Raw genomic sequence first — 13,745 nt, 5'->3', positions numbered from 1 at the left:
GAGTTCGACCAGCTATGGAATTTCCTTCCAAAATACAATTATGGGAAGATCGCTGCTACTATCCGGACGATGTGGATTCTCGTCTTGACGTGCTCATCCATAAGGCAAGTATTGCATTCAAAATCCAGACGTCTGGACGTCAATCCTCTTGGTCCGGATGCGCGAGCATCAGATATGGAAATTGCTTGCATCAGATCAACCGACCGGACGACCATCCCGTCGGTCCGGACGCGCGAAGCCTTGGTATGGAAATTACTTGTAGCGAAAGTACGATCGTCCGGACAATAAAGCACCACCGTCTGGACGCAGCTGAAATCAGGAAAGAATTTCAGCGAAATTTTTGAAAAGCCGATCGCACAGTTGTCTGTCCGGATGCCCTATGACTACCGTTCGGACGACACCTAGGTTTTATCAAGCCAGACGCTCATTTGAACCTGCAGCCTATAAATAGAGGTCCCTAGGCTTGAGAACTGCAAGAATTCGGTATTGAATTCCATTAGTGCCTAGAGAGTTATATTGTGAGATTATTGAGCTGAGTTGTCTCTCTGAAGCCGTTATTGTGTGTACTGTTGCTGCGCTTATCTGAAGTCTATCTTAGGGGTTGGCCCTAAGGTAAATGATTCCATTGAAGACCCCTTCTGGTAGGAGACCTGGTTGGGAGGCGTTCGTGTTAGGTTACACGTTAGAGTAAAAGGTATGACCACTGCATTAGGGGTATGTGAGTGCTACTACTTTGTAACTAGTCTTGTCTTCTAAATAATGGATATCCTGGGTTTAGCTGCCCCGTTGTGGTTTTTCTCATATTGAGTTTCCACTTCGTTAACAAAAATCTTATCTCATTTAAATTCTGCATTGTTATTATTTTGTTTACACTTTGTGCACACAGAGAGAAGCCGAGAGAGAAATTTGAGAGAGTTTCTCCAAGAGAAGAAGAAGATGCGATTTGTGAGAGGAGCCATCCTTTTATAAAAGAATGAATGGCCAAGATTGCACCATTTGGATTTAATCCAATGACTAGAAACCAATCTTGAAGGGCAAGTTTGATGACACACCCAAGTAATCGTTACATCATCAAAATATCTCTTATCTTAGTAACCTTATCCTATAGTTAGATAATTTTATCCTTAAATATTTACTTGACCTTATAATAACTATTAAACTACCATACAAGACAAGAATGGACACTTGTCAACTCAAGAAAGCATCCGAAAATCAATAGGGTGACGTGGTAGAATCTTGGGCTACCATGCATGCATGTTGTCCAGTCCAGGGGCAGTAGGTTCACGGATAGTTTCGGCAAACCTACTATAATTTGATTTTTATGAAACTTTATAGGTAGATAGAGGACTCCAAGATGAGTGTTCTGGCTTTTGAATCGACCAAAACGGAGTTCATTGGACCCTATTTTTGTTATTCCAAAGTTTAAGGTCCGTTTTAACATGCCGATACACTTATACATATTTTTCAATAAACATTTACTCTCTTTGAACATATCTTGATTAATATTTATGAATAAATATTCATATTTAGTTTATTAGATCTTAAATGTGATTTTAAGATATTTTATTTAATATCTTGAAACACAGGGTATCACAACTTCAATGGCTAGATTAATGACAGATCATCTAGGGAGAATAGTATTAAGATCATCCATATCTTCTAAGATTGAATTTTCATATCTTTGAATAATTATTGTACCAAATCACGTTTTTTTTTTTAGCCAAACCAGCTAACTAGACTAACTAGATGAGTGTTAATCATCTGGAACCGTTCACACGTAGTGGGTTCAAAAATCAAAGGAAACTTGTAGCTTAAACGTAAACTGTTTCGTACTGGATAATAAAGTCGCTCGATCGACTTCGACTCCAAAATCGCTCGATCGACTTTGGTTGAAATATCATTGTCCAACCGACTTCTATATATATATATATATAGAATTCTATTAATCTATAACTAAAAATAATTAAGTGCTATACCTATGCATACATATGCATATATTTATATTTATGCATTATTAATCTAGGCATCCTATTACCTGGTGTTACACTAGTTGTCTTTATGTTGATTAATTCAAGAACTTATGATGGGATTCTTTCATTACTCTATTATGCCCAAGACTCGGTCACTCAAATTGACATAAATAACAAATCTGTACCGCATGCATATGATGATCAAACATAAACATGCAAGGAATTCAAGAAAACTAGAAATAATCAATTAAGAATCACAAATAGTTGTAGCAACGCAAACAAAACCTTAAAGAAACATAATTAGGGCTTCAATCGAGCCCCAACAAGATTAATTAACTACAACTAATTCAGACTAAAAGTATATACATATAGAAAATAAAGAAATGAAGAAAGAAAAACCAAAACCCTTTTCTTGATCTAGCCTCCGATTCCACTCTCAAAGCTTATGTGTCTGTTTTGAAGGACTTAGATGAGTATTTATAGAGTTTAGGAACAAACATAGATGATTTCATGCAGCCTACAAGTCCAAAATCGGTTGGAGTTGGATTAGAATCTTTCCAAATTTGTCCAGATTTTTGGTCCTATATTGCAGGGCGATTTTGGCATAGTAAACATACGAATTACGGAAAATAATATATAAAATCAGGGGACTCAAGGAAAAAGAGGTAGAGAATTAAATGGCAATATCTTGGCTTTAATTCTACTACGGAAGATTTCATGCAGGAATCATAAGTCAAAATTAAGTAAATTTAAAGTATTAATTGTTTTAATAAAAAAATATAAACTAGTGTGCAATTACAATTATTTAGTGGAATCAATTGTAATTACATAGTGACCGGAAGAGGTCAGAACTATTTTCGCTAGTTTTTTATTTTTCTTTTAGGCCCCTCACCAAGCTAATTTAATTTAACCAGATCAGGCTTTTTATTTATTGGGCTAGTTGTTTTAATTATTTAAAAAACATGGGCTAGAGAGAAACTGTGATTAGATGCAAGGGGTAGATTAGGCTTCGGTATAAAACCCAAGCCCACTAGCAGTGCAGTTGACGCATGGACCAGGGAATTTTTCCCTGGCCCAATTCATCAACTACAAGGATTGAAGGCTAGGGTTTTTCCTAACCGTAGCCATCCACCACTATAAAGGAGTTCTAGCTTATTTAGAACTTCAACTGCAGCTTGTCCAACATTGCTTAAATCTCCCAGGCTTCTAGTATTCTGAGCCTATAAATCTCCAGCATGCACCTTCCCGCACCTCTGGCATAAAGGCACCTGATTCCCTGTTGTAGGAGGGAAATTCCTCTTCTCAACTGGCCTGCTTCCAGTACTAAGTGCAAGTCGTTTGAATGGGTATGACACCTGCGATGCTGCTCGCCTCTTCAATTCATAAGCGGCGGATGATTCACGCATTCCCCTTTCAGCAACTGATGCTATATCGACTAATTTAACAAAGTTTCTAATCTCGTGGCACATGACTCTTTCCTTAATACGAGGATTAAGGCCATTTTCAAAACGTTCCGCCTTTGTTTCTTCATCCGGGATTAAGTTGAGGCCAAACCTTGATAGTTCAATAAACCTCGAGGAATATTGCTCTACCGTCATTGTGCCTTGCACCAGATTCTGGAATTCAATGGCCCGTATCTGCCTTTGTGCCCTTGGAAAGAAACGCCCATTGAATGCCTCTACAAACCTATCCCAAGGGATAGCAACTCCATATCCTAACTCTATTCCTAAGAGTCCTTTCTTAGACTTCCACCATCTTGCAGCTTCATCGGTTAACCTTAGTATTGTGTAATTAACCTTTTGCTCATCAGTACAGCCAAGGGTCTCATGCAATAGCGCGATATCCGTAATCCATGCTTCAGCAACTAACGGTCCCTGCATTCCATCAAATAGGCGAAATTGCTGGCTAGCAAAATCGTGCATAGAACAACCTACCTGCGCCACTCGACCGGCAGGTTGTGGAATTCTTGCCACTACTTCAGCAAACTGCCTAGTTGTTTCAGCCATAAATTGAGCTAAGGCTAGATTCACTCCATCATTAAATGGTGGAGGTGGAGGTGGGAATTCGTTATCACGGTTGCCATGACGATGGTTTCCGTAGTTTTCGTTACGAACAGGGTAACGTCGAGGTGCCATAATTCTATACCATCGTATCAAGTTAATCACCAAAATAATAATTAATTTAAATACTACACAATATATTTAATCACATAGATGCATATTGATTAGCTTCAAAAGCTTATCATTCTTTAATTCTTACAAAGAGGTTACACACAAAAGTTTTTATTTTACTTAGGGTACATAGCATATTTAAACAAAACTGATGCTTCTACAGTTCTATAATTATTCATTTACTATTATTTCAAACTTAACACTAGATTCTTCAAACGAAATCTTTTACGTGGTTTATAAAATCATTTATTAAAAGTAGCTCTTGGTTATGCTCTAGTTTCTAGGTAGGTCAATTCCGATGGTCACCTGAGCGAACTGCTCTGATACCAAACTGTAACGCCCCGAATTTGAGCCTGCAAATTCGTAAGCAGAAACCTCCGGTTTCCACGTGACATTACTACATCAGAGATAAACTCTCGCAGCGGAATATATTTTTTTTTCTTCTAAAGCCTTAGGAATTGATAGCATAACACATTTAGAGCTGACTGAAATACCTCGGTACATTTATTAAAAGTTACTTATGTTTATCTTTACATGTCATATGCACACTAGGTGCATCAAAATTAGTGCCACAAACAGCACATAAGCTTATAACATAAAACATGCTAAACATGACACCGCTATACATATTTACATGCCATAAAACAAAACATAAGCACAACTAGTAATTTCTAAACTAGCACACAATCGCTCGTTGAGTGGTTTCAAAAACCATCAAAACTGGCATATGGGTCCATGCCTTCATTCTCCAGATCTGCATCAGTAACTATGCAAATATGGCGTTATCATATTTGCATAGACAAACAAGTGAGTCATCTATTTTCATATCTACGTTACCATCAATCTAATAACAGTTCATATAGAATGCAAATGTAAGGGTTGTATGAATATGCATCGTAGTAACTATTTAGTTTGTGTTTTAGGATCATCTTACTTCAGACCTCTCGTTCTAGGTTATCTGAACCCGTTCACGTCCTTTGCCTCACACTTAAAGTCTTACCTGTTTGTACTGGAATCCTACTGGTCCCAGCATTAGTTATATATTAGGCCTTCGGATACCCCTGGGTCACTCTGAACCCCCTAGATCCACTGACTAGCCTTCCTTCCCCTTGCTACTACATCAGCTCGTTGATGGCTATCTCATCAACCGTTATATTAATTGGACACAACATGCAATGCATGAACAACCACATGCAATAAACACACACCACACAGTCCTAATGAAACATAGAATCATTCCTCAGTAAGTACATCCATACTTACACTCTTCCCCGTGTAGTCCTTAGACTTCTTTTCTGTATAAAAATCCATCCATACAATAATATACAAATCAATTATCTATCAAACAAATCATTGTTTATAGACCCTCATCTCTTTATATTTATTATTATCCATCACTTCATTATATTTGAGACGATCACTTACGATAATCGTAAAACCTTGGTTCATAATTTGATGACGAGGCTATATGACCAATACCACCAAATATGAACTTGAAGGATTAAAATATATCATAAGGACAATAAGAGTAAATACGATCAACTCATGAAAGTCATAAGATCAGTCATGAGGACAATGAAATTTAAATACGAAATATAAATACGATCAACTCATGAAAGTCATAAGATCAGTCATGAGGACAATGAATTTTAAATACGAAATATAAATATGATCAACTCATGAAAGTCATAAGATCAGTCATGAGGACAATGAAATGTAAAAGCAGTTTATATTACCCTTTACTTTAATTCTTTTATCTCTTAAGCTTATTGGGTCTTTTAAACAATTCATAAAAAGTAATGAAATCAAATAGTAAGGAAGAAGTGTCAAGATTTACTTACCAATTTGATTTGGAGAGAAAAATAACTTCAAGAACACCGAAGTGGTTGTGTGGTAGAAGGAGAGAAAAAAGGGAGAGAAAACCAAAGCACAAAGCTTTCAAGGAAGTTGTCTAGGATTTGTGTGGAAAACAAGGAGCCTTGCATGCTTATTTATAGGACGAAGGTAGGGGTATTTAGGTCCAAAATGTAATAAAAGAATTAGCTTATTGGATAATGTCTTGTAAATTGGGAATTTAGAATTTTCGTCCAACTAGAGGGCAGCCTACTCCGGGAATTATTTTGATGGTCAAACGTACTCTGATTGACTTGAAATTTTGAGGGTAGATAGAGGACTTCATGACAAACATTTTCTCTTTTTGGTTCATCTCATTTTGAGTCCGTTTTGACTTAGTTCCAGTCAAGTCAAAGTTTCTGTCTATAAAGCCAAAATATCTTTTATCCACTTTCAGCGTTCACACTTGCTTTATTGATTTTTCCTCCTTTTCATGATTACTTTTGAGATATCCTATCCTTTCATCATTACTCTTGTTTTTTATACATAAATGTTTCTAGAAGCATGGAGATATTATTCTTGACAGTTTTTCGTTTAATATCGACAGTTGGGTTATTTAGGCTCGGGTCAAAAAGTCAACTGGTGGACTTCTTTACTAACTTTTGCCATATGATAGATCTTTCTTTTGTAAGTACAACGGTCTTTGAATTATCTAAATCTGAGTTCGTTTGACCTATTTTCGGTTCAATCAAAGTTTAAAGCTTAAATGTAACTTTTAAGTTTTTAAGGGTTTTTAGGTTTTGATCTTTTAATTTTTCGAAACAACTTTAGGTTTGCTTATAAAAACATGTGGATATTGTTTCCTCAACAATATCAATGATTTCTTAAGAGCTTGAATTTACTGGGCGTTACAAGGAGAAAGGAGCTTAATCTTGTCCATATAGCCAAGGAGTGGCCATTTATTTTAAACACATTCAAGTAACTGTTTCTGATTTGTAGTTTATTTTTAAAATACCATTGTTCTTTGTCTGTTCTTCATAAAGTTCGTTCCTGGATTTGGTAATTTTATTTTTCACTGCACAATATTGTTTTTGCAAACCAATTCCAAACAGAAAAACCCTAAGGCAAATCCAGTGAGAAAACCTTGAAGAGAAAACAATGCAGGAAGACAACCCTATCAAAAACAAGAATGAGAGAAAACCCTAAGGTAAATCAGGGAGACAACCCTACAAAGAAAACAATGATGAGAGAAATCCCTAATGTAAATGTAGGAAAACTCTTGTAAAGAAAACAAGGATGGGAGAAAACCCTAAGGTCAATCCAGGGAGACAACCCTATAGAGAAAACAAGGATGGCAGAAAACCCTAAGGTAAATGAAAGGAGAAAACCCTGTAGAGAAAACAAGGGAGGGAGACAACCCTATAAAAAACAAGGTAGACAAAAAAACCCTAACAAAAAAATAAAATAAAAAATAAGGCAAGGGGGGGTCGGAGGTATCCCTCAGTTTTCAGGTTACAGATTTATAGGTACAAGGTAGACAAGCCACGATTTCATGAGGTAGGAGGCCATCTCCTGAGATAGGGAAAAAACCCTAAGGTAGAAAACAAGAAGGCATGGGGGGTCGGAATTAACCATTGAATTTGCAAGCTACATGTTTCAGGTTTTTAGAAATTACAAAAGCATCACTGTTAGTTTTAGTGTTGGCTGCATTTTGTTGGACAAAATCACTATCATGTAATGTTGCTGATTTCACAGGGATGCCGTATCAGTTCAGAGTCTCCAAATATTCAGAGTTTATTTCTCTGATATGGAAATGGCCTTATTATGGCAAGATCAATGTCACAAGCATTAAGAAGGAATTTCCAAACTCCATTAAGACTCTGCAAAGACTACAGCTCAGCGAAAGTCGGATCCCGAGTTTATCGTCCGAACGGCCTAGTGAAACTCCTGGACACTTATCAGTTAGTAACATAAACAATGATACTTTTAATTAGGGTTCAGTCAGTTTTTGTAACGCCCCGCTTTTACAAAAAGCGTAAGTGAAATTTTTTGAATTTTCACAAGACATTACTAACTTATCAGAGGTAATTATTGGCAACGGAATAAATGTAATATCGATTGGGAATAGAATGACACCTCAGATCTACTACTAAAATACCTCAAAATATATAATAAGTCAGTCAGCATAACTATACAAACAGTAATACCAGTCATGCCTCACAGGGCTAGGTAATCATACAAGTCAAATATCTACATATACTGGAGAAATTATAAGTACTGTCTTAAGTTAGGCTAATGAACTACAACAGGGTAGTCCCAAAATATAGGCTATCTAGCCTTACAAAAAACTGAACTAGGAACCGTCTATGTGTCGGGATAGTCCTGATAATCTTCTTCTTCTTCATAGCCAGAACCATTACAAATACCATACAAAGAGAAGAAAACAACATAAACACCAAAGTGAGTCTGCTGTTTCCAATAATAATATGAGTGCTGATTTATTTAATTAATGCAACATAATGCAATGGCCATATAATCACATGTATATACAAAATATAATCTATGATTGCGAATCATAGACATAAAATGAACATAAACGTAATCATAAAGCAATGACAGTTTTAAGTGTAGAGTTTTAGGTATTTCCCTTTTTCCACTACTCTGTTGGTCTTGGCACGGTTAGCGTGTTATTTGAAACCTTGGTTTCCTCACTAACTTTTAATTATAATCTTTGGGAGCCTTGGCTCCTGGAAACCTTGGTTTCCCTGGTGACCTTGGTACACCAGTTTTTGTATTTATTATTCTTTTCAGGTACCTCCTCATTCACTGAGAACCTTGGAACTCATGTGAAGCCTCGCATACCCACCGTGGATCTTGATCCAATAGCTTGTTATTAGACAGATTATTAGAAATAATAAAATATGCAAAACCACATGCGCAAACAAGTAAATAAAGCAGTAAGCATGTATTATAGGAAAAGTCAACCAGCTTCGTCCTCAGTAAGTATAGAGATACTTACTAGTTTCTGCTTCAAAAGTCTTTCTCTATAACTGCATAATTTCAATCATGTAGTAATACTAAATTAGTGAAAAGAGGCTACAAATATGTTTACTATACTTATCCTTAAAGTATTATTTTAACCGTTGTCCTAATACTTCCGTTTTGGTTTTCTTAATCAAGATATTGAATGCTATCTTAGATTATTGAATAATGAAACTAAGACATCTTCTTTTATTAGCCATTCATTCCAACTAGTATGTTGTTATATAACTCCCATTCATACCCATATGAGGCCAAAATACTACTTCTACACACACACAACATTAGCCATATACCCATTTACAGTCACTTACTAAGTTTATACTTAATATTCTCATTCATGCAGGGAGTTCCAGCATACAACACACACACACACCATTCACTTCACACATTCCTTTTTATTAATCAACACACCTTTGTTTCAGCAGCTCATCCCCACACAAAATATTAAAGCAAAGCTACTATCTTGCTTGCTTAAAACTTCATGAGTGTAATTCTTTCAAGAGGAGAAACTACCCATGATCCTATAGAACACATACTGAATTTTAGAGAGTAAAAAGGAAGATTTACTTACCAAAATTTGCACCCAACAGATTGGATAAAAGGAAGGGGTCTAACTCCAAAACAGAGTGCTTGAAATGAGTTGGAAGTTGCTGGTTTTTGAGCTAGAATCAGAGAGAGATTTCAGATGTTGGTTTTTTTGGTGTATTGTTGAGAAACAAGAGGAGATTTAAGGCTTCATTTCTGGCTCATAAGTGCTGGTTTTCATAGAAGAGTGAGAGAGATTTTCCATGGAAGATCCAGCATCAAAACAATGAAAGGAAGGGAGGCTTACGTGAGTGGTATGGGGAGGGCTTTAGCTGGTTTTTGATGTCCCATGCATGCTATATATAATAACTTCGAATGGCTGAGATCAAGCCAGCACAATTTCTTCCAGTGGTCGGATCTTTGACCGCAAGAGAGAGAGATATCCATGCAAGATCATGTAATATCTAATATTAGATTTGTTTTCCATATCTAGTGTCATAATTAGATTGTACTACCATATCTAGTTCAATTTCAACCAAACTAAGCTAACTTAGGCCAACTAAATAAGTTTCAATCATTTGGAGCCGTCCATAAGCAATGGGTTCAAAATCAAAGGTAGAAAATCACTTCTCTGCTGTTTACCCATAAGCTGCATCGCACTGGATAAAGTCGCTCGATCCAAAATTAGTCGATCGATCGACATCGACCCATAATCGCTCGATCGACCAGAAAGTCGCTCGATCGATTTCAACTTTACTGATCTATTTCTTTACATGCATAAATACATAATTTTATTAGACTATTAGCAATTCTTAAGCCTTGTACTTATGCACATATCTTAATAACTTAAGTAGGGTGTCTTTTCCGGGTATTACAGTTTTCAGAAGTCTTCTTCAGAGATATGTTTCTAAAAGATTCTGTACGGATTTCAAGACAGTGTAGTCAGATCCCTTGCATTCATTCAGACGACGTGGTATTCTGTCTGGACGCTCATCAGTCAAGCAAGATCCGTTCGGACTATGTGAAATACCGTCCAGACGTCCACCTATCCAAAGCATCATCCGTCTGGATGATGAGAACTTTTCGTCCGGACCATCCTTTGTGTCAAGAAGCTTCGAATTGTTCCAGCTTGCATCCGTCTGGACATTTCAGCAACACGTCCGGATGACACTCAGTGTTCGACTAGCTAAGGGATTTCTTTCCAAAACACAGATATGGGAAGATGGCTGCAACCATTCGGAAGATGTGGATTCCCGTCCGGACGCGCTCATCCATAAGGCAAGTCGCGCATTCAAAATTTAGACGTCCAAACGACAGCATTCATGGTCTGGACGCCGAGCTACATATATGAAAATTGTGTGCATCAAATCAACCGTCCGGGCGACTATTCCCTTGGTCTGGACTCGCGAAGCCTTAATATGGAAATTGCGTGCAGTTGAAATGCAACCCTCCGGACGATAGGGCAATACTGTCTGGACGCGGCTCAAATCTAGAAAGAATTTTAGCGAAATTTTGGAAAGCCGATCGTACAATTGTTCGTCCGGACGCCTTATGTCTACCGTCCGGACGAGGCCTAGGTTTTTCAAGCCAGACGCTTATTTGAACCTGTAGCCTATAAATAGAGGTCCCTAGGCTTGGGAACTGCAAGAATTCGGTATTGAATTTCGTAGTGCTTAGAGAGTTATATTTTAGAGTTACAGCGCTGATCTGGTCACTCTCAAATCGTTGCCAAGTGTTGTTGATGTGTTGAAACTGAAGTCTATCTTAGGGGTTGGCCCTAAGGTAAAAGATTCCATTGAAGACCCCTTCAAGTAGGAGACTTGGTTGGGAGGCATTCGTGTTGGGTTACACGTTAGAGTTCAAGGTATGACCACTGCATAAGGGTATGTGAGTGCTACTGCTTTGTAACTACCTTTGTCTTTTGATTAGTGGATATCCTAGGTTTGGCTGCCCCAGAGTGGTCTTTCTCTTATCTGAGTTTCCACTTCGTCAACAAAATATCTGTCTCCTTTAATTCCGCATTTTGATATTTTGTTGCACACTATTGCACACACTTGATAAATTAGAAGTCCAATCATTTTTCAATTGGTATCAGAGCAGGTACACTCTGTTAAGGATTTATTTTCTGAGTGTGATCCTCATCTCTTGTGACTTCTATTTTTTATTACACCTTTTATCATGGATTTCTCTTAGTTACCTAAAGAAAATTAAGATATTGAGCTCTCTAAAGTTTTGCTAAATTAGATAAAATTGTTTCTCCAAAAGAGCTCAAAAAGGTGAAGCAAGAAAAAGAGTCTTTGATTGTTCAGTTATCTGAATCACATGCTTTGATTGACTCATTGAAATCTGAGAATACCATGCTATTTGACATTATTGATACACTTGAGAATAAATTAAAGGAATCTGAAAATCTCTTGAAAAAATTCTCAAGTGATAATTTGAAAAGCATGTTGTGTATTCATTCAGATATTTCTAACAAGCCTAGTTTGACTGCTGATTTAAGTACTTCTACTTCACATGCTTCTGATTCTGAATTAGATTCTGTTGATATTAAGCATGTGATAGTAGATGCAGCTTGTTCTGAAAATTCTTGCTTAAATAACTGTGTGAAGCTTAACTCCAAGGATTCGAGAACACAAGGTAAGTTTGTTCCTATTTGTCATCAATGTGGGAAGGTTGGTCATATTAGACCAAATTGTTATCTATTAAAATCCCACAGACCTTGGAAGAAGCAGGAGGATTCCAGAAAGGGCTTTATTGAGAAAACCTCTTCAGATAAATATGTTTCGCCCCATAGGAGGCATATATCTCAAAGAGGGCTTTGTTATTTGTGAAAATGCTAATCTTAAACTTGTAGAGCCCTTCAAGAAGCATTTCAGCAAACAAAGTCAGCCTACCTGCTATCATCGTGGTGTCTCTAGACACATTAGGCCACACTATCCTCAGATCTGACATTAGCAGCCTCGGATCAGGAAAATAGAACAAAAGACAGGTAAGTCCAACTTTAAACCTTCCAAGCCTCATCATGCTTTTCGGCAACAATGGCATTATCCTCAAAGGGATTCTCCCTCATGCCATCACTATGGTAAGTATGGCCACTTCAAATCCGAATACTTCAAAGTGAAGCCTCACAAGCCCAAGAAGAATCAGACCAATGAAGGGCTTGTCAACATGATGAAGAATGTCCTAGTCAGATTGATCAATTGGGACATGGCTCACATCCCTGCCTCACAGGTAGAGAAGGTATGGGTAAGGAAGGATGAGACCATTCACCCCTTGAGGGTGAGTTGACTCACCTAGTAGGTGATGTCTCCCATGCCTAGGATTTTGGTTCCTAAATCCTAGTGCATGTTAGGTATGTTTGCATTGCATTGTTTATCTTGTCATATCTTATTCATGCCTTGCATTTTGTTTGAGGAACCATTTATTTTATCCCCCATATTTTCTCTTGTTGTCTTGAGAAATATCTGCAGATATTTTTTTGGGGGATGACAGTTAAAGCACGTCGGGCAGCTGCTTTTCTGTCTTGGTATTTCTAAACCTCTCTCCCTGAGGACAGGTTTGATTTTACCTTACATGCTAGGACTAGATGTCATTTCCTTTTCCATAAGCATGTCTTTGTTGTTTTTCTGTTTATTGGTTTTGATAAAAAAAAAAAAAAAAATTTGGGGAGAAGATGCGGAATTTTTATTTTTTCTTTTGATAGCTTTTTAGATATTGTATATGTTTTTGCCTGACATCTCAGTTCATTATGCATTAATTGAATATGTTTATATATGATTGAGAGTTTATGTCTGATATCTGCTAAGTTTTCCTGTTGCATCTTAATGATAGATAGTTACTTTCCTAATGCGATGAAAATGTGCACTATCCAAGGCTCCCCTAAGGTACATTATTTTCCTCTTTGACTTCTTGCTTCTAGAAATTCTAATGAGAGAGATGTTTTTAATTAGATGGTCAAATTGACCAATATGCTAGTTGAACCTTGAGCCTAAAAATTCTAGCTTTCTCTCTAGTTTGCAGCACCAAAAGAAACAAGCAGTTATTCTTGTGAATTCTGTGCTTATATTCACTGCTCCTATGCTGAATTAGCTGTATATCTTGTCCTATATGGTGCAAGTAAAATTTTACCTAGTCCTTCATGGTACAAGTAAAAACAATTAGGTGCTGCATCTTAAAGGGAGTGTATCAGATGAGGGTGGCT

At 37.1% G+C, this 13,745-nt stretch overlaps 1 protein-coding gene across 1 annotated transcript; it reads right to left on the bottom strand.

Annotated features, from left to right (window-relative positions):
• Positions 1-3,190: 3,190 nt before the first annotated feature.
• Positions 3,191-4,105, bottom strand: LOC133853883 (uncharacterized). The gene has a single exon (XM_062289902.1). It carries the CDS (start codon positions 4,103-4,105, stop codon positions 3,191-3,193), a length of 915 nt encoding a protein of 304 aa, XP_062145886.1.
• Between the last annotated feature and the right edge of the window lie 9,640 nt (positions 4,106-13,745).

This window comes from Alnus glutinosa, chromosome 13 (genome assembly GCF_958979055.1).
Source record: "Alnus glutinosa chromosome 13, dhAlnGlut1.1, whole genome shotgun sequence".
Taxonomy (NCBI): domain Eukaryota; kingdom Viridiplantae; phylum Streptophyta; class Magnoliopsida; order Fagales; family Betulaceae; genus Alnus; species Alnus glutinosa.
Note: the sequence above shows the minus strand (reverse complement) of the source record. Positions and strands in the feature narration are given on the sequence as shown.